Source organism: Ostrinia nubilalis, chromosome 5 (assembly GCF_963855985.1).
Source record: "Ostrinia nubilalis chromosome 5, ilOstNubi1.1, whole genome shotgun sequence".
In the NCBI taxonomy this organism is placed as follows: Eukaryota; Metazoa; Arthropoda; class Insecta; order Lepidoptera; family Crambidae; genus Ostrinia; species Ostrinia nubilalis.
Window position 1 is genome coordinate 396,352 of NC_087092.1, and position 24,812 is coordinate 421,163.

At 40.4% G+C, this 24,812-nt stretch overlaps 2 protein-coding genes and 1 long non-coding RNA gene across 3 annotated transcripts; 2 read left to right on the top strand and 1 right to left on the bottom strand.

Annotated features, from left to right (window-relative positions):
- Positions 1 to 198: 198 nt before the first annotated feature.
- LOC135071591 (E3 ubiquitin-protein ligase RNF34) lies at positions 199 to 15,637 on the top strand. The gene is made up of 8 exons (XM_063965353.1): positions 199 to 2,571; positions 4,075 to 4,245; positions 4,847 to 4,927; positions 5,248 to 5,409; positions 5,936 to 6,229; positions 7,164 to 7,352; positions 10,880 to 11,064; positions 12,511 to 15,637. The coding sequence occupies exons 1-7, from the start codon at positions 2,337 to 2,339 to the stop codon at positions 11,053 to 11,055; spliced, it is 1,308 nt and encodes a 435-aa protein (XP_063821423.1). The 5' UTR covers positions 199 to 2,336; the 3' UTR covers positions 11,056 to 11,064; positions 12,511 to 15,637.
- LOC135071592 (uncharacterized) lies at positions 8,302 to 9,133 on the top strand. The gene is made up of 2 exons (XR_010257295.1): positions 8,302 to 8,629; positions 8,917 to 9,133. It is a non-coding gene; the product is annotated as an uncharacterized LOC135071592 (long non-coding RNA).
- Positions 15,638 to 16,108: 471 nt separating the features above from the next.
- On the bottom strand, positions 16,109 to 23,692 carry LOC135071590 (ester hydrolase C11orf54 homolog). The gene is made up of 8 exons (XM_063965352.1): positions 23,527 to 23,692; positions 23,124 to 23,203; positions 22,585 to 22,683; positions 20,793 to 20,968; positions 18,149 to 18,328; positions 17,416 to 17,512; positions 16,851 to 17,017; positions 16,109 to 16,298 (listed from the first exon to the last, which is right to left on the bottom strand). Exons 1-8 carry the CDS (start codon positions 23,616 to 23,618, stop codon positions 16,125 to 16,127), a joined length of 1,065 nt encoding a protein of 354 aa, XP_063821422.1. The 5' UTR covers positions 23,619 to 23,692; the 3' UTR covers positions 16,109 to 16,124.
- Between the last annotated feature and the right edge of the window lie 1,120 nt (positions 23,693 to 24,812).

Here is a 24,812-nt window from a genome sequence, read left to right on the forward strand (position 1 = left end):
TTAGATGAATTAAAATGCGACACTGAAATTCTTCTAGAATACGCATATATTCTTACTCTTAAAACCAAAAATAATTTTATGGCAATATCACATAGGAAAGATTATTTGCCGCAATTTAATTGTAGGCGTCATTGATAAAAGAAAACACATTTTACTGTTAACGTGTATGACATGTGACAATAAAAAACAGTCTTTCTAAAACGAGATAAGATATTTATTTATTTATATAAAACATAGATTTATAATATCATTAAATATCGGTGTTGACCGCTATACAGCAGCTAGGTACTTCATTAGTCTCGAATTTCCGGCGAGTTGGTACATTCGAGCTGCCCGTAATTAAGATGAAGCGACAAAGGAATCTGTAATTATAGAACTTGGACACACGAGCTGCCGTTCTTCTCTGAAGCGGCCAGGGTTGGCACTTTTGTTCTCTTTCATTCTGACGAAGCAATGGCATGGTTAAAATTATACATGAACTTTTAAAGCATTTTTAAAAACCTACTCATAACTATGCAATAAATTAATAACTTAGTAAAATTATGAATAAAGTTACTGTTATAGTGGCGAAATAACATACAACCACGTGAAGTTCAAAACTGTAGGTTTATATCTCTGCACCTGCAGAATCAAAATTATCACTATATGCGTAATTTTCAGTAGAGCCCCTGAAGCTTTATTGCCGGAAGTTGCGAAGGCGCTCTCTCAATGTGCAGTCAACTGCGCATCCCTTTGATATCGCACTCTCTCGGCACTAAGAGTATCCAGTCACACACGACCTTTTCAAAATAAATGAACTCTTACTACAGCATTATACCACAACATTACTTATTATTATGTGCCACAACACAACCTAAAACCCGATGGGACTATTTGGACTTCCATAGAAGCCATTACTTTTGTGTGTGCAAAAAAGTAAATTAAGATATCTATTACATGTAACAAAAAACAATAAAATTCCAACATGTCAATTAATTCCTTAAAGCTAGAAAAAAATAGGTATCCAACTGCTGGTACAGAATAACTTGCTTTACCAGGATCTTATTGTGTATGTATTGTTAAATTCAAATTCTTTAGTAGTAAGTAAGTTGGTTCCGAATATACGAGTAGCTTACTATACCACATCACATCGGGACACTTAAAGCCGGGTCCAGACGGGTGTAATGTGTAATGTAAGATTACGTGTAATGTAACACGAATTCTACGTGTAGACGGCACTATAGATGAACTACACTGAACCCGTGACATTGGCAGGGGGGCGCCACCGTCAAATCAATACCGGACGGATAGCTGGTTCCGATTTTTTTTAAATTGAACGATGGTGACGCTCCTCTGTCAATGTGTTTGGTGGTGGGACAATTCAGTGTAGTTCATTATACGAGCATTACTAATGTAAAGTGCTGCCCATCTATTTCCATTACATTACACGACATTCCATTACTCGTCACACCCGTCTGGCCCCGGCTTAACGGCTGTCATTACAAATTGAATGGTGAATTTACACTGCACCTGGCTAATTTCCGCGCAGTGCGCCTGAAGAGATTTGAAGAAGAAAAAGTCAACGTGGACTTCTTGGCGGGAATCTGAAGCGTCATGTTAGCGGTTTTGTTTTATTTCCTCAAATTCGTGTTTGGGCGACTATTAATGTGTAATAATGGTGGATTAAGTATTAACCATTGAGTGTTCGTGAACGTGCATGAGTGTGGGCAAGTGAAGCAAAACAGTGCATCGTGATTCTTCTGGTTCTCTCAAGTTGTCCACAGGAGGTCTCAGTAAAGCACCACCACTTTACTGAGACTCAAAGGGTGGGAAGGGGTATCATCTATCATCCTTCATTTATACTTGATCTTTGTAAATCGTATCATTTTTAGACTTGAAAATGGCACAAATCAAGTCGACCTCGACGTGTATTGCCAACATCATCAAAAAAGAAGAAGAAGATGAAGTTAACGTTCCATTACCCAACCTATTATTTATTATAAAATTCTTCATAAATTGATGCATTATTACAATAATACCATCAATTTTAATTAGTTTTAATAGTTAAGTTATTTTAATTTTAATTTATTTTTTAATATGTGGGTACAATATTTAATTTGCTTGAAACGGAACGTACATTCCTTCCATGATGGCAGCTACAAACGTCAAATAATTGTTTTGATTTTTTTACGTAAATAATTTATCAAAAAAAACATCAAATGACCTTCTCGCTTCGAACAGTAGTGAACTAAACAATAGTTTTCGTGTTTCAGAAAAATGGTTTTGTGATAGGGAAGTGCACGGCGTAGGCATTGTTATGCTACATGAAAGCCCGACAGAACAGATGCAATACTAATATGCCTTGCGAGAGTTGTGCTGTACAATTTAGTGTATTCAGGCGGAAACGGGCGTGTTGTGAATGTGAACGGTACTTCTGCAGCGGCTGCCTGCGGCGCGGCGGCGGCGTGATGTGCGCGGCCTGCAGGCTGCTGTCCACGCGGCCGCTGTCGCGCCAGGCCATCGCGCACCTCAAGGTCCGCGACCTGCAGTGCTTCCTGCAGCGGCAGAACGTCTCCACCAGGGGATGCGTTGGTGAGTCACGTGCTCCACTCTCTATAACAATCTAGCACCTTCTAGAACAGTTTTTAATAGTCTGAAGATTATTGGTACTGTGCTGATAGTGCAGTGATAAGATTTTGCTAAGAATTTGGTAAAAGTTTGATTTTCCAATAATCCCTTTAACTTTACCGTCTTTATGACGACAAACATTAACATGTTTATCATTTAACAACTATGATGTCATAAAAATAGAAGGAAATTCATTAGCTTCCTCCTATTTTAGGACTACCTACCATAGACTATTAGTAATAGTTTGACGCCAATATTACCAACGAAACCCACAAATACATTATTGTATTAATATTGTACAACATAAAAATAAATTTGTTAAAATTTGTTTAATTAAATTTGTTTTAATAAAGAGGTTATAAATACTTTTGAGAAACTAATATGCACAGCTTTATTAAAAACGAACTAATCTGTAAAACCAAAATCAAGAAAAGTAGAACATCAAACAACAATAATTTATTGTAAATAATATAATTTAGATATTTTTTATCTAATCAATCATTAATAAAAGGGAATATCCCTACTTCACTAGTAAAGTAGATGTTGATGATGTCATTAATTAGGTATTATCAGAATTCAATCAGGTGTCATCCATTATGCAATATCATAACAGCAATCTAATTTCATATTACAGCTGCATTGGCATTTGTAATATTGCACCATTTGTCAATACCTACAATATATAACTAGATCACTTTTTTACCTCACAAAATTTTCTAATATTAGTAATATCATCAAGCCGTATTGGAGGAGTTTTGTTGTTACTAAAAAAGATGACCTTGTATTATCTGTCGAGTAAAGTGTATCTAACAAATATCATTAGGAAGATAATTACTATAAAATTAAGGCAAGAAACATGATTTCTAGCAGTTTTAGCCTGTTTGATTTTATGAATCACAATTCTTTTGTGTGTAAAATGTTTCCTTGGAATAAAATTCTAGGTATCATCTTGTCTATTAAGCTCAATACGACAAGCCCAAAGAGAAACTATTTTCAGAAAATCTTACTTTTAAAAAACCTAGCTTTTCAAAACCTAACTTTCCAAAACATAACTCGCCTAAACCTAACTAACCAAAACCTAAGCTTAAGCGCAGACCATCGATTTTTCGTCGGCCGATAGTTTATTTGGGCAGTTGAAGAGGTATGGAAGTGCGCACATTACACCGATTTGATTTGGCCGATTCTTCATACAATTTAAATTCAGGCACAACTATCGGCCAACTAAAAATCGATGGTCTGGGTCGATGGTCTAGCCTTACTCTTCAAACCTTTTGCGGACAACAGGCCTTTTTCTGCTTTGTCAAATAAAAGATTTTGTGTGGTTACCAATTAACACTATGTCCAGTAGTGACTGAGATCTGCTACAGACTAATCTGAGAAAACTTAATTGGGCAAAGGTGACATTAACCATTGTTGTTGCAAGTACAAATGAAGGCAACCTTTGACATGAATATTTGCATATTCCAGAGAAAGAGGAGCTGGTGAGCCTCTGCGTGGGCCACGTGAACAGCGCGGCGTACCGGCGGCGCGGCGCGCGCGCGCCCGGGCCCTTCAGCACGCTCAAGGACTTCACCAAGCTCATCAACAACGCCTTCGACCTACGCGCGCCCGCGCAGCCCGCGCCACCACCACCTAATAGTGAGTCCTACCAGGCCTGTTCAACTCCGCGAGTTTGCATCGAAAACAAAACACGCGCGACTACCCCTCCTGAGATACCTAATCGACAGGACAATCACGAGCGAGTATTGACGCACGCACGTATTCTTCACCCATTTGCATTGTAAAGACAATAAACTATATGTAAAAACAGTGGTGTAATTAATACTGTGCAGTATATTTTTTAATTGCCTAAATAATATTAGAAACAAAATATAATTCATGCTTATTCATGCCATTTTCCGCAGTTTGGCACCTCACGTCACACATCATTTTACCGAAGTCAGCCCTATGTCTTCGGCGCAGTACTGATCACTGACGTTTGTCAACAAAATGGTGCTCGACTCTTGAGACAAGCTAAATTACATCATAATAATATTGTTAACGACATTGAGCATACATTTTTTTAAATACCTTCACGAAGAAAATCTTCTGTACAAAGTACTTATTATTATTCTGTGGTCCTACCTACACACAGATTTTTTGTAATAGACCTATAATTCCTGTGTGCCTTCAGGCACTGCTCTCCATGGCACGCTAAAAAGTAGTTTTCTTGTATCAGTGTTATTCTGTTTGTTTACAGGCAATTGTTACAATGCTGCGCACACGCACGAGCCGGCGCCCGCGCCCTCTCCTGCGAGGGAGAGATTCACTACGACTCCAGGTAGTCTCATATTCAAGACATAGATCTAGCCAGTACATTAAGAGTAATAAACATCAAGTTCAGCCACTACATAGTAGTATTTATACTGTGGTGTATGTAAAGCATTTTCTACTTTAATTTAAATCATAAAATAACCGTGTGGAGAGTGTAGGCCAAATCCTTTTATCCGTCACTTGCCTCTGGTACATTAGAGAGGGTCTTGCTCCTGCAGTGGAGACTAAATGACCTGATGATGATGATGATAAAATAACCAGTAAATAAAAGACACATTATTTGTTTAAAAACTGTTTTTATTAATCTCTTTTGTTTGTAATTTGCAGGCGGCGAGCGCGACATCGAGGTGCCGGTGCCGCCGGGCGTGTCGCGCAGCACGTCGGGCTCGTCGGGCGCGCGCCGCGACACGGCCGACTGCTTCGAGATCGAGGACCTGGACGACGCCGGCTGGGAGTTCGTCACGCGCCCCGCGGACCCGCTGCCTAACGGTCACTACAATTTAATCGTACATCCGTATGCGTATTACGAATCTTAGCAACCGGTTGCTAAATTGTGATTAGATAAAGCCTGGTCCGTGAGCACGTAGAATCCCGTCCAATGACCCCAAGCTACCCATCCTTATCGCTCGCGCGTAATTATATTGCTGTCGCGACTGTGCGACGCGCGCCCGCAGTGAGTGTGCGAGCGAAACAGCAACATAATTACGTGCGAGCGACAAGGATGGGCAGCTTGGGGTCATTGGACGGGATTCTACGTGCTCACGGACCAGGCTTTAGTAGGTTAGGGTAGATTTAGTATAGGTTTTAAAGGTAATCGACAGCGCCGCCTCTCGGAGTCCCGATGAACTATGATGGCAATTATTATCTGTTGCCGCTAAGTGGACGTTAGTGGTATTATATTCGTTAAAAAAGCTTAAAAATTTAATGAAATATCTTTATTTGCATGAAATACGGTACAAACATTATCTTAAACTGTTCTCGGAAATATATTTATAATGTTAGGTACTCATTTCAGATTCAGAGGTGCTAATCACAGAGAACGAAATGCACACGCCTGCGCACGAGCCGGACCGGACGACGACAGTGCGCGTTGAGGTCCACGCCCCCGGCGTCTCGGCGCAGAGACCGCGCGAGGGGGCGGGGCTTGGCGCGGGGGCGGGGCCTGGCGCGGGGGCGGGGCGGCTGCAGCCGGAGCGCGCGGGCGCCACGCCGCAGCGCGCCGCGTCCGAGCTGGAGCTGCGCCGCGACCCGCCGCCCGACTCCGACACCACCAGCCTGCAGGACGAGCCCATGATGGACCGCCCACCGGGTGAGCGTCACTCGCCTTACTAAAGCCTGACGCTCAGTCAGCGTTATGATATTAGCTCATCTATCCGCACAATAGGGATGTTTCCTGGGTCAAAAAGCAAATTTTAATTAGTCCGTCATTTATCAAAAAATACTCTACACGTATTTTTCACTTTTTCAAACTAATGAAAATTTAAAGAGATAAAGCGCGCCAAAGTTCATAAGAAGAGGCCCGTGACGTCAATGCGTGCATAAAAGTGCCGCACGTTGTGACGTCGTGCGGAACTTTAACGCACCATAACCAGGCCTGGCTCACTCCGCGCGGTACATCCGATAATTACCTACAGCGAAGCGCCCCGCCGGCGGGTATTATATCAGTCGAGTGTCACGCGCGCGCTCGTCAGGACGCTGGCGTGCGTTGTAGTATGATTATAATTCTATGATCGAAGTATTATTTAAAAATGGACATAAAGAGAAAGAAATATTGTGCGGCGTTCGGGTGTTTAAATTCGAAAAGTAATCTACCGGATTCATCTTTTTTTTCGCTTCCCAAAGATGCTGAAAGGTATGTTGGCCAAGTGGGTAATCAATAATTACTAGGATAGTATAGGAACCTAACCTACTATGACTACTGCTCAGAATGCGTCACTGCTGGACAAAGGCCTCTCCCAAGGTTTTCCATAATGAATGCATACTTACCTACATACGTACCTCATTACAAATAAGTAGTTTAATATTTTTTCACTAGACAGCAACCCTAACAGCGTAAGAAAAGTTCAGAGGCACGCGATAGAAAGAGACAAAACTTGTAGGTGAATAAAATTGTAGGTACGTAGTGCTGTGCGAGCTGAATTCCACTGTATCGCGTCGTAGCAAGACTCGCATTTATTTAAATCGTCTTGCGGAGTAATCCTTCTGTACCTGTACTATTACTTATTCTGTGCCCGTGGTTGCAGAGCCGGAGACGCCGCGGCGCGTCTCGCTGGGCGCGCTGCGGTCGGCGGCGGAGCTGGAAGCGCTGAGCGTGCGCCAGCTGAAGGAGCTGCTGGCGCGCAACCGCGTGGCCTACACCGGCTGCCTCGAGCGCGCCGACCTGCTGCAGCGCGCGCAGCTGCTGTGGCGCGACCACGCCGCCTACAAGGACGGTGCGTGACGAGCCGGATATAAATCGGCGACCCATACATTTTACCCATTTATACAGGGTGGAATTTTGTAATGCCACCTGGAGGGAAAGTACCCTTAATACTGTAGATAGAAAATTTTACTCAAAGAAAACATTCCTTTATTTTTGTAAAGAAAAAGAACGTAAAGAAAAAGAACTGCATTCATAGATTTTCGAATTTTTTTCGAAAATTTACCCCCATGCCATACACTTTTCTGTAAATAATTACAATAATTTAAGATTTCATGGTTTTCCATTCATTTGATTTATCAAGTTTGTTTGAGAGATTTCATCCTAATACTTAACCCTAACGATCGATTCAATAAAAATACAGGGTGTAATTTTTAACATATTTTAGTTGGTTCGATTCCCGCAAGCAAATTTTTGGAAATCTTTGAATGCAGTTCTATTTCTTTTCAAAAATAAAGGAATGTTTTCTTTGAGTAAAAATGTCTATCTATAGTATTAGGAGTACTTTCCCTTCAGGTGGCATTACAAAATTCCACCCTGTATAACTCCAGATCTCTGAACTTTTCGTTTCAGCCAAATGACGTCCCCCGCTGGACGAAGGCCTCCCCCAAGGATTTCCATAACGACCGAGCCTGCGCTGCTCGCATCCAGGCTCCTCCCGCGACCCTCATCAGTAGGCCTAAGATGCGCGCATCGACAATGACATGATATGATAAGACAATTTTCGATCACGTAGATAATTTTATCATTTTCCCTAACATGGGACCATCGATAGAAAAGTCTTATCGACCGCTATCGCGTGATAACCCAATTGTTGCCATATTAAGAAAAATTTGCGTTATTATGTTGGCCAACCTTGAAATATTTTAGCTCATTCGTTCAATCTCGTTCATTTCTGCTATTAATTCGGCTAAAACACATATCTTAAAGCAGTGAGAACATCGTTAAAAAAAAGTTATGTCAAATTTGTTGACATTACATGACTGCTTGATTGTATTGATTGTATTTGTGTTTTTAAAATTGTATTTTTATGTTTCCAGTCTTATTTTTAATATTTCTAAAGTACGGAAAATATCAAACGAAGAGATAACCAAGTTAAAGAAAAACAATGAAGAATTCCTAATCATACCGATAGTATTAAATAAGTCTTCAAAATTAACAGAATAACCGAAGTCCGAACTCCACTACCTATCCCATAATGCGAGGTTTACAGTAATTATTCAACGTACATGAAGCAGTCAGAAAGTTTATTGAGATTTGAGAAATAAAGTTACACTCATAAGTAGCAAAGTAAGTACCTAAAGTCTAAAATATTAGCTATACTCCGCACATCTTGATTTTCATAAGTAATAACACCTGATAAAAGGAAAAATATCTTTATTCCTACAAATAAGCTTTCACCTTCTTTCCTATATTTATTTCACATAGTTCTTTCACTGTGTAATAATATTGATGATCAACATTTTGTATGTAAACTTAAAATACAAATAGGAATAAGTAAATGTTTCTATTTATGAACTGTTTATGTAATTGTAATAATATAATTGTGTTTAAATAATATTCTTTTTTTTTTTCAGACAGTGGATGAAGAAGTGTGGGATTATGAGTGATTATTTCATTCTAAAGCAGACATAAGCAAGTCTCGCTCACTGTCATGAAAATTCACAATAACAATCAGCAAAAAACTTCAAGGATACTGGCTAGGCTAACCAATTCATGGAATTCTGTTAGTGTTTGAAATTATCAATAGCTATTGTAAAACAAAAGTTTTCCAAATAAAGATTTTGTAAATAATGGTTGAATTATTTTGAAATTACACTGCAATAATGAATTTATTGCCTGGTTGGTAGCGGCCTGCGTGATGTTGTCGGTCCACCTTGTGGGTGGACGTGCCACGCTGCGTATTCCAGTACCCGGCCTCCACTCCAGAACCTTGCTGCCCCATCGGGCAACATGGAAAGCATTACAGCAGTGGACGTCCTATGGCTGAGATGATGATGAATGAATTTATTATAATGGAGTAAATTGTACAAGATTATCATCCTGTCACATTAAAGCCCTTAAAAAAGTCCTAACGGAGGAATTAGATTTATAGTAATGTGGAATGTATGTATGGTATCACCGTCAAGTTATAAAATTAGTAAAATTCATTTATTCTCATTGTTATTATAGCAATTTTTTATTGATTACATATCCCACCCAATGCTAATTTCTGACAATGACCTTGCCACTGTTTGAAAATAATGTAGACATAAGAAGCTCGGTCACCACATTCCACCCCATTTTCAATAATTTTTACAAGATTATGTACAGATGACAGTAGGTACTTAAATCAAGCTAAACACTATGGGGTATCTCACGTCATTTGCAACTTAATATTTGTCTGATGTACTGTTGTTGACTGCCTACCTAAGTAGGTAAGTAAGTAATGGTTAGGTATTTTACAAGGTAGGTAATGTAATAATTAAATGTGGGTGGGACTGTGGGAGCACTTAGATTTTGCAGTTAATGATTATAAACTGTCGCAAGATTCGCCTCACATCCATTGCAATAATTACAAAATGCTGCTTCTGACAAACTCTTGAACTAAAACTCAATCTCCACCTAGAAGTAAAAGTATCACAAAGGTGCTAGATTCCTTTCTTTGAATTTTTCTAGCCTCAAATTAATCGTAAAATGTCATTTACCATTGTAAATGATAAATAAATAGAGTTAAAGTAGCTTGCAAAAAAGTTAATCTCCTATCGTCTTGCTATCGTGGGCAAGGATCGAGGACGATAAAAACACCACATCCTATCCTATCGTGATGTCAAAATATGATATAGTTAGCGCTTCATGTTAGGGCTTGCCAGGTTTATCACAAAAAAAAAAAACAAATCTATCACTATCACATTTTGACAGATGACATGATAATTTTCGGGGTGCCATGTTAGCGCCGGTAGATAAAACGATATAGTGACGTCAAAATCGATATAACGCCGCGATAGCAGTTTATCACGGCGCGCATCTTAGCCCTGCAGATCGTCGATCCACCTAGAGGGAGACCTGCCCACACTACGTCTTCCGGCTCGCGGTCGCCACTCGAGAACTTTCTGTCCCAACGCCTATCTGAACGTTTACCTCCGTATCAAAATTATGGAGAACCCGATTTGCTATAGTCTGGTCCGTGAGCACGTAGAATTTTGTCCAATGACCCCTAGCTACCCATCCTGGTCGCTCGCGCGTAATTATGTTGCTGTCGCGCTCGCACACTCACTGCGGGCGCCCGTCGCACAGTTGCGACAGCAATATAATTATAATAATAAGGATGGGTAGCTTGGGGTCATTGGACAAATTTCTACGTGCTCAGAGACCAGACTATAATAATATAATTACGTGCGAGCGATAAGGATGGATAGCTTGGGGTCAATGGACGAAATTCTACGTGCTCGGCGACCGGACTTTAGTTGATAGTACTAATGGCATGTTACGCCCTCCTGAATAAGAAACCTGGATACGCCGATGTTGAACCCTCAAAACGTGCTGCTTGGCGTGTTGCAGAGATCGACAACCTGCCGCTGGAGGAGTGCTGCAAGATCTGCATGTCGGCGCCGCTGGAGTGCGTGCTGCTGGAGTGCGGGCACATCGCCGCCTGCACGCCGTGCGCCGCGCGCCTGGCCGAGTGCCCCATCTGCCGCCAGTACGTCGTGCGCGCCGTGCGCTTCTTCCGCTCCTGAGCCGCACAGGTGGGTCACGAACCTCCCTGTTATGTTTTTTGGGCCTTTACTTGCGCCAACTCGACCAGGTTTGATCTATTGTGGCAGCCCTTGTCTTTACAGTTCACTGCTTAGTCCCGTTGAGTCTATAAATTTCCAGATTCTTTGGAGCGTGATATCTGCTATCTCATCCGGGTGCATGATGTGTCGCCCGAGATGGATACTTCTTTTGCTCATAAGCGGGAAGCATGAGCAAAGAACATGCATGGCCGTTTCTTCTTCTGTATGGCAGAATCTGCACAGAGTTTCCTCGGTCATGTTCATGTTTGATTTATGTTTGTTTAGTTTGCAGTGGCCGGTTAGTATTCTAGTCACTGCACACTACTGCACAGGCTTTGTATCTTTTGAACCTCCCTGTTACAACCGAGTTGGGGCTAGTGATGTACAAGACTCGAGGCGTCGAGTCCTATTTTTGAAGCCTCGAGGCGGAATGGCAAGACTCAGTGAGCTCGGTAGGCTCGGTGCCCCGAGCTTAGCCGAGCTGCGAGCTCTCTGAGCCGTGCCTCGAGGCTTTAAAAGAGCTCGAGCCTTCTAAAGAGCTCGAACCTTCAAAAGAGCTCAAACCTTCGAAAAACATAAAAAACATCACCTACATTGATTTTTATTATAAGATTCTTAAAATTTACTTACATTTTATTTTGTTAGGAAAAGTTATAATTCTAATCGTATGTACCTAGTCATTATTTGATTTGTGTCCTTTTGTGAAAAACATTTTTCAAATATGTATTTTATTGTAGGTATCAGAATTTCTGCAGTTTTATTAAATAGAACGATCTTAACACAAAAGTTAACTGGGCTTTCAAAAAGGCTCGAGCTCTGCGAAAGACTCCAAGCTTCATACAAACAAGGCGAGCCTCGAAAAAGGCTCGAACTCTAAAAAAGACTTTCGAGTCGTCGAGCTTCATACAAACGAGGCGAGCCCTGTAAACGACTCTGAGCTCTCGGCAAAAGGACTCGGAAGCCTCGAGCCTTGTACATCACTAGTTGGGGCCCGAGGTATGGGCAGGGCCGGCTTTAATCCGCTAGGGGGCCCTGAGCACTTAAGGGTCGAGGGTCCCTTTTCATTTTGAAAAAGGTCTCTTGAGAGCATACGGGAGCCCCCTCGATCGCGAGGTCCTGACTCCGAGACTTCAGATGTGCTTCGGACTTGTATTGTCGTTGTTCTTATATGCCCCGAGTCGCTCCCGTACCTCAGGCGCTGATCCAGTTATACGGTAGACCTATAGTAAGAATTTAATCCCTAAAAACAAATTTCGAAATTTAGCTCCGATTTTTACTTCCAAACGTGACCTCACTGTTCATTATACTTTTCATAGAAAGAACGCCTGTATATGGAATAGAGCGCACACACCCACGGTTGGTTATCTTCAGAGTGCTCGACTGACAAATGAATGATGATCGTTTTTCTTCTTTCAGTCGCCAGCTCTCAAGATTCCCGCTGCACGTCGTAATAAGCCTGCGCCGAGCAGCCGACTGCCTGCCCGCCTGGCACCATACATCATCCATCAGGACGGTATTTTGTCAGTTTCTTCGAATCCTAAAAAATGTATGGGATAAAGGGAAAGGTCACGAAAGGACGCGGTCAGGGATGGTAGTTTTCGTCGACAGTTCTCGAGTTTACCGCTGAAATCTAACAGCAAGCCGGTTGCCTCAACTGCCACTGATACTCTTGAGGTCTTGAGAGCTGGACGAATTCACTACAACAATTTATGGAGCTTAGTAAACTAAAGAAAAATGTGTAATAACCCATCCCTTCATGATTTTTACGTGTATTTGCACAGTTGCAGACCAGTTCCACGGTCGACCTTTTTCGACATACACATAGAGAATTCTATAGAATTCATTTATTTATTTAATATACTTTGAACTCTGATTCCACTCAGATTGAGATGAAATCTCATGCGACTTAAAATAATTTAATCTTATTGGAGTTCCCACTTAATTTATTGTCCGTAACGCATCTGTGCAAATAAGAAAAACATGACGGAAATATTAATTTGTATTGTTTATCGTTAATCAAAGATTCACGTAACACTGGCTATGAATATGATGAGGGTTACCGTATTTGCGCTCACCGGTTGGCCACCAGCGACTATAATCCTGTCACTCACCAGTGGCGCCAACTAGTCAACTCAAACACGGTAGTCCTCATTGAAAATGAGTTCTTTGTCTTCGGTTCCTACAATAGCTTGTCCGTAGTTTATTGGAGTTTGTGCCGAACTGCTACAAATACCTCTTAGTATTGAATGTTTTTAAGTAGTAAATCAGTTTCCCAAATAGTTTTAGCAGAACCACCTACATGTTAGCTAGTATACATGTATCAGCCGTCCACCGCTTTAGTTGAGCGCGAGCGTTGTATCGTAACTTCCAGCCAACACATCGGCAGTCACCTGCGACTCGTGTGGCGGCCTGTTCTCCTTACTTAAGACTTGTAACGCTTACCCTCGGACAATACTGTATAGGTCGACCCAATTTAGATAGATTCTATGCCAAAAGTACAGAACTGAGTTTGTAATATCATATTTTTAAATTTTTATAATTCCCGGTGTTATTTATTGAAAAACGTTGCGGTGAAACACTCCATTTACGCAAAAATTCCCCCGAGTCGTTACAATAATGTTTTCTATTTATTAACTTATTTATCGTATAAAATTCTGAATGTTAAAAAGTGCTTAATTTCTTAACTAATAAGCGACTCATAATTTATACTTAGTATGCTGAGATTCCGGACAACAATGCGAATGCCATTGTGTTTTGTCGATCAGTGCTCAGCAGGCATACGAGGCGTTAAAGCTACACAAATGCGTCTTGCCGACTACAACGCACTAAGTTTTTGCTTCTGAAGTGTAAAAAAAAATTGCTCTCCTTCACTTTCGTATACAAGTGCGAGTGAGAGTAAACAAACATCAAAAAATTGTCGATCGGGGTGATGCTCTTCTCCGAATCAATAGTTACAAAGCGCAGTTCCTTCATAGTAGGCTTTCTAGTTTTGGACGTGTGCAACATGTTATAATAAAAATCCCATTATTCGGGAATTTTCGCAATATTCCCGAAATATGCATGTTACTCATATTAGGTCTGTACTGTAATAGTACACATAACACAATCGGAATCGTTCCTGTGTGTTCGAAAGGGGACGCGCGTATCCTTATTCGCGTAAAGGTCATTTAGCGACAAATACAAAAAATGCGTAACCATAATTATGAATTAGTGATGTAAAAAAACCTTGAGCTTAAAATTATTTTCCTTAACGTCTATGTATTATTGCACTCAAAACGCTTTATTATATTAATTTATAAGTCGCAAAATCTCTACATAATTATTTTTACATATCATATTTTATCATTAGTAATGCATATTTTGGAATTCTCTTTTTATTAATTCAAAATTGTTTATCATTGTATGTTTACGACTGTGAAAGAATTAAAAGCTTAAGATAAAGCAAAAAAAAAGTAAGTGATAGAATTATGAAGACTTGTGTCCAACTTTTATTGGCACTTCAGTGAAGGAGGCGACTAGCAAAGCTTTGAATCTTTCACTAAAGTGCCAGTAATCTGCCGGCCACCGACGTCTGGGTTAGTCTCAAACCTTACTCGTAGATTGCTAGCAACAACACGGGCTGTGTAATACTTTATTTTTGTATCACTTAGGTGTCTCATGTAATTTAAGATTTATTATGTATGTATATTGATTACTGATTATTTGCGTTTGAAAATCCTCTATTGATACATATTTTATGATGATTTTCGATAAAATACATATTTTACTCCTTTTTGTGATTTTAAAGTTGTAATGTCTTTTCTATTATTAGTCTTTTATGGTGCAAGAAATTAATTTATGCGAAGACAAATTGAATATGAAGCTATGTAGTTCCTTACTTTACACAGAAAATGAGCTGTTTTATAAAATTATTAAGGAATTACATAGGTTCACTTTCTCCCCATGTAATAATATAAAAGGTGCATGTTTAAATTAATGTATATAGTACCTTCTGTACCCGCAGGAATTTCACGCTAAGGGCTCAAATAAAATTATGCTATTTAAATACGCACCTCTCCCTGCGAAGAGATACTCTTGCGCGTACAGACTATGTATTTCACGTGATTATAATATCACAGTATTTATATCTCCATAAAATTTATTTCAAACCGTATCGCATTCGTACCAGCGGAGCTATTAAACTTTGGGCCGTTTTCGGGTCTATCCATCCTTCTAAAGCTTCGGCCAAACCATATGTGATGGCGATCACTGCGCGGGCATAGATGTGAACTCATTGCTACAAATTCATACACATCTGATCGCCATCGCGCTCGCTGGCTACACGCTGGTTTGGTCGAATCTTCTCGCAGCGAGATGCGAACGCTGCGCTGGCGTGTGCGACAGTAAATAAATGGCAAAGAGGTAGCCGCAATGCTCCGAAAAAAAGTCCGCAACAATTCCCCCGTCGGATATTGTAAATAGAAGCCATATTTTTTTGTAATTAAAATTATTTTATTCCATTATCGTACGAATGAACAAAATAAATAAAATCGTTACACTGTAATGTGAGTTTCATTTCTTAGGCTGGTTTTAGTGTCACGCGGACTGTCAGTACGGATCGCTCCGCACAACCGATCTATATGAACTGCTAGGGAGCGGAGCGGTTCCTCCGGACCGCATTACTCTAAAACGCTCCCTAGAAGTTCATACAGATTGGCCGTGCAGAGCGCAAAGCAGGACGGTCCGCGTGACACTAAAACCAGCCTTATTGCTCGTATTTTGATCAGGAACTCGTGGATCGCTTACATACCTTTGGAGCAGTCTGAGAAAAAAATATCAGTTTAATTCAAAAGGCCGGAACGATTCGGGCATAAAGTGATTGATGGATGAGCAGTCGACGAGCGGAGGCGGGGTCAGTCGGGCGTCAGTCGCGGCTAGGGTTGCCAGGCGTCCGGATAAAGCCGGACATAGTTAGGCTTTTTGATTGCGTGTCCGGCCAAAATAACCAATGTCCGGCCTGTCCGGCTTTTGTATTTTTGGACCTGGCAACCCTAGTCGCGGCCCATGGCGTGCGTGTCGGCGGGCGGGTCCACGCGCACGACGGCGCGCGCCAGCACGAAGTAGGCCTCGTAGTGCGCGGCGTCGGGCGTCACGTCGTAGTGGTAGTGGCCGCCGTCGCCGTGCTCGCTGAACCCGTGGAAGTGCTGCACGCGCAGGTCCAGGCCCTAGGGGTTCGAGCGTGGTGATAAATAGCTACAGGCAGATAACTACTAATTAAGAACGAAAAGCTAACGACGCAAACCTAGGGCTATGCGCGTACGGGTGACTTCGTCTATCGTATATCTTTCTCTTTTATACTTTTATAAAGAGAAACAACATATAGTTCCAAAATACTGGACTGTCCTGTCGATGACATTGACAGTGGGGCGCCACCGTCAATACCGGATCGCTGGTTCAGATTTTTGCCATGTTGGAAACCATATAGTTGAACGATGGTAGCGCCCCCCTGTCATTGAGTTTGGCGGGACATTTCAGCGTGGGTCATCTATAGTAACTTATTCTTATCTATGGAGACACATACTGTCACGGTGACAAAAGTCATCCGTGCGCGCATAGCCTTAGTGTTTTCTTAACTATACAGGAGTCGAGCAAGGCTTAAACAATATTCTAACTTCTCGTTCCTTTCAACTAAAGGACTTCCACTGCCGTACTAAGGCCTCCAAAGATTCCACAACGAGCATCCCTTCTCAGCATCAAAAAAGCCTGCGCATACGCACCAGGTCGCCGGTGACGAGCGTGCCGACATGTACAATCGGCGCGCGCATGTCGAAGTAGTGCAGCCAGGCGTCCACGTCGGCGTCGGAGCACAGCGCCGCGCGCGAGAAGTCCGGCATCACGTGGTGCTTCACCTTGCCCGCGCGCAGCACGAACGTGCCTCCCAGCCCTGCAACGAGGATAAGGGTCGGTTGAAATAAAGGAATTACAGATACACTAGGTGTCCTCATCATCATCTCAGCCATAGGACGTCCACTGCTGAACATAGGCCTCCCCCAATGCTTTCCATGTTGCCCGGTTGGTAGCGGCCTGCGTCCAGCGCCTTCCTGCTACCTTTATGATGTCGGTCCACCTTGTGGGTGGACGTACCACGCTGCGTTTTCCATACACTTTATGATTAAGCATAATATTAGATTGGTTACTGACACTTTAGATAAAATCTAGATTACATTTGCTACTCAAGAGCCTAACAAACTACTTATAAAATGCTAGCGCTAGCCCTCTTAGTTCCATATCATTGTTGTGAAATGCCTTCAAAAAAGAAACAAATATGGAAAAAAAACTTACCCACGACTTTATCACCATAATGCTTCTTCAAAGTTTCTCTTATTGAGGTGATGAAATTGGCTTCTCCAATTCGCTTTTTGGCGACAACCTTGATCACCTGTAAAATGAAGACGTTATGTATTTTATTTTCAGACTTGTATTTTCAGTCCTAGGATTAAACTTTTATGAGTGTATCTGCCAAATGACGTCCACTGCTGGACAAAGGCCTCCTCCAAGGTTTTCCACCATTTCTGAAACGAACGAACGAACGAGTGTATCTGAGACAGAAATCTCGATATTCTATATTAATGCGTTACCGCCACCTATCGGGACATCGGTGAACTAACATGACAAGTTGACAATATAACATCATCGAGCGTGACTACTGCGTAGTCTGCGCTGTGCCGCGCCCCTGAAACCGTCGTTCCTTAGATCAGTGTTTTTCAACCTATGGGTCGCGAACCCCTGGGAGGTCGCCAAGCGTCTATAGGGGGGTCGCGAGAGGTCGTAAAAACTACCTCAGTAAAAATACAGTAAAGTTATAAAGATAGATTTATCCGAAATCTAATTATGCAAATGCATAAATGTTGTATGGGTTGAAATATTCGGTTCCTACAATATCTTTGTAACATTATAAAATGCATGGAAAAAAAGCGAGCCGTCGCGTCGGGGGGTCGCAAAATATTTTTTCATACTAGGGGGTCGTGTCATGAAAAAGGTTGAAAAACACTGCCCTAGATCATTTTGATCTAACCTGTCCGGGAAGGCCGTCGCTAAGCAGGTAGTTGCCGAGCAACGCAGTCCTCGTCTCGCTGGCCGGCAGCCGGCGCTGCAGGTAGCCGCTCTGGCCCTTGGGCGCGCCCACCGGCTCCACCGACACGATGCGCGTGCCCTGTTCTACAGTACCGTTGCGCACGCTCAGGTTTATTATGCCCTGGAACCATCAAATTATACGTAAATGCAAGATGTGGTAGTTGTTTTTGGTTAAGCCTGCGAAATAATGTTCGGATTATTTAAAAAAAAATACTAGTTACATACTTTACAAGATTAATGTAAATTAAAATATACATAGCCGAGTTTAAAATTTAATTTAAAATGGAACAGGTAAAATAAATGCGTACTTTATCTAACACAAACAATGTTACTTTTAATATTCTTTTATTAGGAAATAAAGTAGGTAAGTATAGTGACGCAAACATGATCACATAAATACAATTTTAATGGGAACATCTTTATGTAATTTGTGTCACTGATAAAGCGATAACCTCCTTTGTTTAGTTAACAAACATTTAAGCATAATAAACACTATACAATGACATAATGTCGTGTAAAGCAAGATGAAAATATTAATTTAGCAATGTGAATAAAAAGTCTGAACTGGCCCTGTTAGATATGCCACTTTCAACCTACATCCACGACGCAGCGACGCTCAAATGCTGCCGAGCCTGCTGACAACATGCTACAGAGTAGATAGATGGCTGTCGACTGAAATTCTCGGTGATAATAAACTAGCGGCCGCCCGCAACTTCGTACGCGTGGACCCCGTTTTACCCCCTTCATCTATCTTACGCAGTTTAGATTTTTTCATACAAATGTTTTTTCCCGCTAACTCCCGTTCCCGTGGGAATTTTGGAATATCCTGTTGTAACTAAGCTTTATGTTTACTAAGGTACCTGCATGCAAATTTCAAGCGTGTAACTTAAGCGGTTTAGATTTTTTATACAAAAGGATTTTCCCGCTAATTCCCGTTCCCGTGGGAATTTCGGGAATTCCTTTCTTAGTGCACCTCTACGGTACCTAAGCTACGTCCCTTCCAAATTTCAAGTGTCTAAGTTTAGCCGTTTAGGCTGTGCGTTGATATGTCAGTCTGTCAGTTTCTCCTTTTATACAGTGTGTCCGGGCATGTAGTGATCAAACTTTAAGGGCGTAATGTATGGACAATTTTATCGATGAAAATACTTCAAATTTGGGGCTTGGCCCATTTCTCGCAAAATTACAAGGATTTAAGTTTTGAATTTTAAGTTTTCACCTTTTCCTTCAAAAACAAGTGATAGCGTGGGTAGCTTAACACTAATAAGCAAAAATTTTGTATCATGCAATAGCCAATAAAATTATCTATTAGCAGAAGTAGAAAACAGATACAACTTTGATACATTTTAAGGGAGTAAGAATGGATTTAATTAGAAATAAACGTGACTTTTTTCACTTCTTTTTCAGTTATTTTCCAACACAAGAAAAACCAGGTCGTTAAGGTATGTTTTATTTGCATTGTATTATTAGTATTTGAGCTATTCTACAAAACGAATGTAAATTTATTAGTCTACGTCTATTAGTTTCGACGTAATTGCTAAACAAAGATACCCCTTCCCAGCGGTTTCCATAGTGCACGCGACATGCGAAAATGCACTGCCTGAAAGAATCACACAACCTATTCCGATTACTACAACGTTTTTCTTGTGTTGGAAAATAACTGAAAAAGAAGTGAAAAAAGTCATGTATTTTTCCAATTAAAACCATTCTTACTCCCATAAAATGTATGAAACTTGTGTCTGTTTTCTACTTCTACTAATAGATAATTTTATTGGCTATCGCATGATATAAAATATTTGCTTATTAATGTTAAGCTACCCACGCTTTCACTTGTTTTTAAAGGAAGAGGTGAAAACTAAAAATTAAAAACTTAAATTCTTGTAATTTTGAGATAAATGGGTCAAGCCCCAAATTCGGAGTATTTTTATCGATAAAATTGTCCCTAGATTTGGCCCTTAAAGTTTGATCACTACATGCCCGGACACACTGTATATTATACACTGGTCATCACAAAAATCGGCCCACCTACGTTTTACAGGAAAACTCGTTTCTACTGACACAATCATGGTGCCCCAACAATATTGGGGTTATTTATTTGAAAGCCCAATAAATATCCTTAAAGAAAAACACATTTAATTTCCTAATAAACGATTAACATATACAATAAATGTGACTTGAAAAACTTGAAAAAAGACCTCACTTTGGGCTCACCTCTGGGATCAATTAGACCAATTTTTATGGTTATAAAACCAAATAATGATCTCACGTGTCCTCTTTAACAGATGGATAGCGATTAATCCCAACTTAACAGTTTTATAGCCATAAAAGTTGGCTCAAGCGTAACTACCTATTTTATGAAGAAGTGACTCTGGATTCTTCTACAGACACATTTTTGGGGTAAAAACCTTTCCTTTAATGAAATGAAGTTTAGAACTAGGCTTTTAAATGGTAATATAGTATAGTAATATTGGTGGGAAGTGGGGATGCATACGTTTGAAAGTGCTTGTCGCGGGTGGGTCGATTTTTATGATGACCAGTGTATTTATATGAGCAATGAAAACAGGCGGAGCCATCTTGGAATGACATACCTCGCAGTTGACGCCGATGTGCGGCCAGGGCCCGGCGCCGGCGCCGGCCAGCAGCGCGGGGTCCCGGCGCAGGTGCCGCAGCAGCGCCGCCAGGTCGTACAGCTTGTCGCGCCGCACGCGCGGCACCAGGTACGGCGGCCCGCCGATCTCCACCAGCTTCTCGTTGCCAGTCAAACCTTTCCACAGTGATTTAATGCAAATACTTTCAGGCAATCTTATTATATGTAAACAGCCCGATCAATACTTCAAAACAAAACATATCTTGCATCGATAAACCGTTAAATAGTTAAAAAAAAACAATAAAAATCGTTAATCCTTAGTTCCTTACGTATGTAGACTTTTAACTCTCAATGCAAAAACAATAACATCAAGTCACTGGACAGTTGTAGTTTATTAATAAATTTAATAATTCATTAACCCACACTTATTGTTTTCTAATGCAAGTGACTGTATGGTTTTAATGAGAAAAAAAATTATTTATTAGGTACGTACCTAAAATTAATATAGTAATCTGAATAAATAAAATTATTATTATTAAAATATTATTGACATTCTACAAAGTACGTTTAGGTAGGTATACATTGCTTTCTATATTTACATTTATATTAAATAACTCCATATTCCATTATCTAATCACAGCAAAGTATTCTGCAAACACATAACGCACTCCAATAGAAACGTTTGAGAAGTTAAAATTATTAGCGGTAAAGAAAAATGTTGCAAAAACGGGAAATATTATTTAAACTACCTATTTTCACACGTACGAAGTCGCGGGAACAGCTAGTTAATATTATGTAAATTAAATTAAATGATAACAATACCTGGGCGGCCATTATGGAACTACCTGATTCACTCTATCAAGACCACTTAAACTTCACTTGAACTAACACAAGAGTGTAATAATATCAAAATTAAGTGCAATAAGCAATTTTATACACCACTTTATACTACACTCATGCAACGCCCCAAAGGTTTTATAATGAAAGACACAAAAATGTACGTAAAAATAAATAAATCTACCTGCAACCTGCAATGGCGGCAAAATAATGTTTTGTTTTTTTGTAACGTTTCGTGCTTGCGGTTTGCACATTATTTTTTTTTAGCTCGCGCGGCTTGCGCATTCGCCAATATCAAGTTTTTGTTTTTATTTTTAAAAAGGGTAATTAGGGTAAAAGTATTAGGGCCATAATATTAGTACATTTACAGTACCGATACATTAAAAAATCTTTAAAATGACTTTTTAAATTAAAGACTTAGGTATTTATATTTAATATTATATCATATGATTACCTAGTTAAATATTGTTATTGAGTTTGTGGACCTTAGGATATTTTAAAGTGTAGAATAAATAATCCAACTTGGCGGGAAAATTAAGCGTCATTTTTAATACAAAATACTTCCAACTCTCAAGAAGTCCGTGTGAGTTCTCAGTAAAATCTTTCCCTACTAAAAATCTAACTGAACTCTAGGGAAAAGCTGGGATGTCATCTATCATTCATATTATAATTATTTGTATCTTATTTATGTTACTTTATCATTATTTGCTTGACACTGGCTCTATGTGATAACCGCACAAAGCCATCCATGATTGGAAGAAAAAAATAAACAAAACTTCTTGGCGGGAACGTGAAACGTCATGTTTTGGATTCAATCGTATCCAAATAGTGTTTAGCGATTGATTAAAACGTGGAACAATAAAAAACTGTTTTAAGTAAGTAGGACAGTATAGATTAACTTTCAATTGTATTGCATTATTATAATGTGTCTTGCTTGTGACGTGCATGCAACTTACCAGGCGAGGTGAGGAAGAAAGGCGGCTGCGTGAGGTCGGGGCACGGCGCCGCCGACACCTCCACCGTCGCGAAGTTGGACTTTAGTCCGCGCGAGAGGACTGTAAACATTCAGCTTTCTCAGTGTTCGGCTTCAACGAAATAAACTATGCCATTCAAAAATACAGTTACCTCCATAAAATAGGAATAAAAATAGCAATGGAATAACAGGTAACAAGTTTTACTATCTACTGCAAGGTCTGCAAGTAACTTATCATTGCATCCGAACAAGGTAAATCATGTAATTTATTAATGTTACGGTAAAATACCTACTGTCTCACTTATTTTAACTCCGCAATAAAATATTAACAAAGTGTGATTTGATTTAAAAAAAGTCCATCTATAATAGTAATTTGGTTGACTCGAGTTTTCCACTTCTTGTATGCTAGTGCAATACAGTGAAACAATATTTTGGTGATAAGTGTCCACTAATTATTTTATTTAAAGACTTAATTGTCAATCAAATTGATTAATCGTGTTTTGTTTTGTTATTGTAACTCACCATCTACGACTTCCTCAACAGGCGGAGTGAAGAGAGGCTTTTCCGTGATCGGAAGCTGCGAGTAGTCCAGGGACGCCATACTAAAACACAAGATGCAATATTACAAACATGAAGGTAGTCCAACGTACAATATTACAAGCTAATGAAGGTAGATGAGAATTCTGCACTTTTATCAACTTTTTAATGCAAAATTTACATAGGTTTACAATCTTGTTTACAGTTACCTTTTCTGCAGTTAAATATTTACATTAATTAAATTGTCACGCCCATAAAAATAATGTTCATTAAATAATGATATTATAACTGAAGGTTAAAGTACCTTCAGTTATAATCTACAAACATTTTTAGCATGCGAATAAACTGCTTTAAAAATAACACCCCAGGCGGTCGCACTTTCACTCACCTCGTGGTGTCGGCCGGCAAGGCCGCCGCATTCACGGCCACTACAATGTAGCTCGCGATGGCGCTCAATGACAATATGGGACGGTGACGCATTTTCTACTCTTTGACTTTGAGCTAGTCAAGAATGAGACATAACCTGTAACGGTTAACAAGCCCTAATTGGTGATACGTACGTTATGTTGTGTGATATGCGATGCGAATGGCCGGAATCAGCTGACGGGTTCGGCAAACGAGTTGTCCGGGCCTTGTCCGCGGTCACGACTGTGACCTGCGCGCGCGCTGTTGTGATCGCAGCACTCTCGGCGGTTATCGCGCGCAGTGGTTGCGCGGTTATCTTCAAGTGTTCTATCACTCGATTCGATTCCACTTAATTACACTAGGAGCAAGGTTACCGCTATAAAATGTATAATAGAAATATGTCCGGTAGACCAAGTTAGTGTAAAAAATAATAATATTCAAACTAACTTTCATAAAAGTACGGTACCTACATTTCTCCGCATTTAACCCTTTACAAACTTAGTTACCCACTAGGATATTACTGACGTCATTGAGTTCTGGTGATAAATAGGCCGGTGCCTTTTTAGAGCTACGAATAGGTATAACTATACGTCTACAATAAATACGACAAACACTACTCAATTGTGACCACCATTTTCTTGAAGCTATGAGTTAAGCTATGAGTATCATGATCACAAAATAGGTACGAATATAAGTAGGTAAATGTTTATAACAATTATATTATGATGAGGGTGCTTACCTCTTTGCAGAGGGGATTCCGATAAATCAGCTCCGCTGCACGCACAATCACGAATGATGGAATGAACTGAAGTAAATTTAATGCGGGTGGGTGTTTATTGGCAGGTATTTCGATCTACCCTCTTTCCGAATTTTTACGGTCTACGCTTCGGCGGTACCATAGTACACAAACTCATTATTAACTCGCTTTTTTTATTGACATGCGCAACAATCATTGTATCCGACCGCGTATTACTTGTGTATTACAAACTGTAAAAAAAATACCAAATTGAATAGAAAAAAAAATGTTTGGTATTCTTCTTTTTTATTAGCTACCTTTGATCTCATGTAATGAGGGCTATCGTTTTAGCGCTCACCAGTTGGCGCCACTGTAGAGTAAGGTCCTGTCACTTGCTAGTAGCGAAGATAGTGGCGCCAACTGGTGAGCGCGAAAGTGGTAGGAGGACTATCGCATTTGCACTCATCAAGATGGCGCCACTGTAGAGTAAGGTCCTGTCAATCGCCAGGGGTGCCAACTGTTGAGTATAAAAA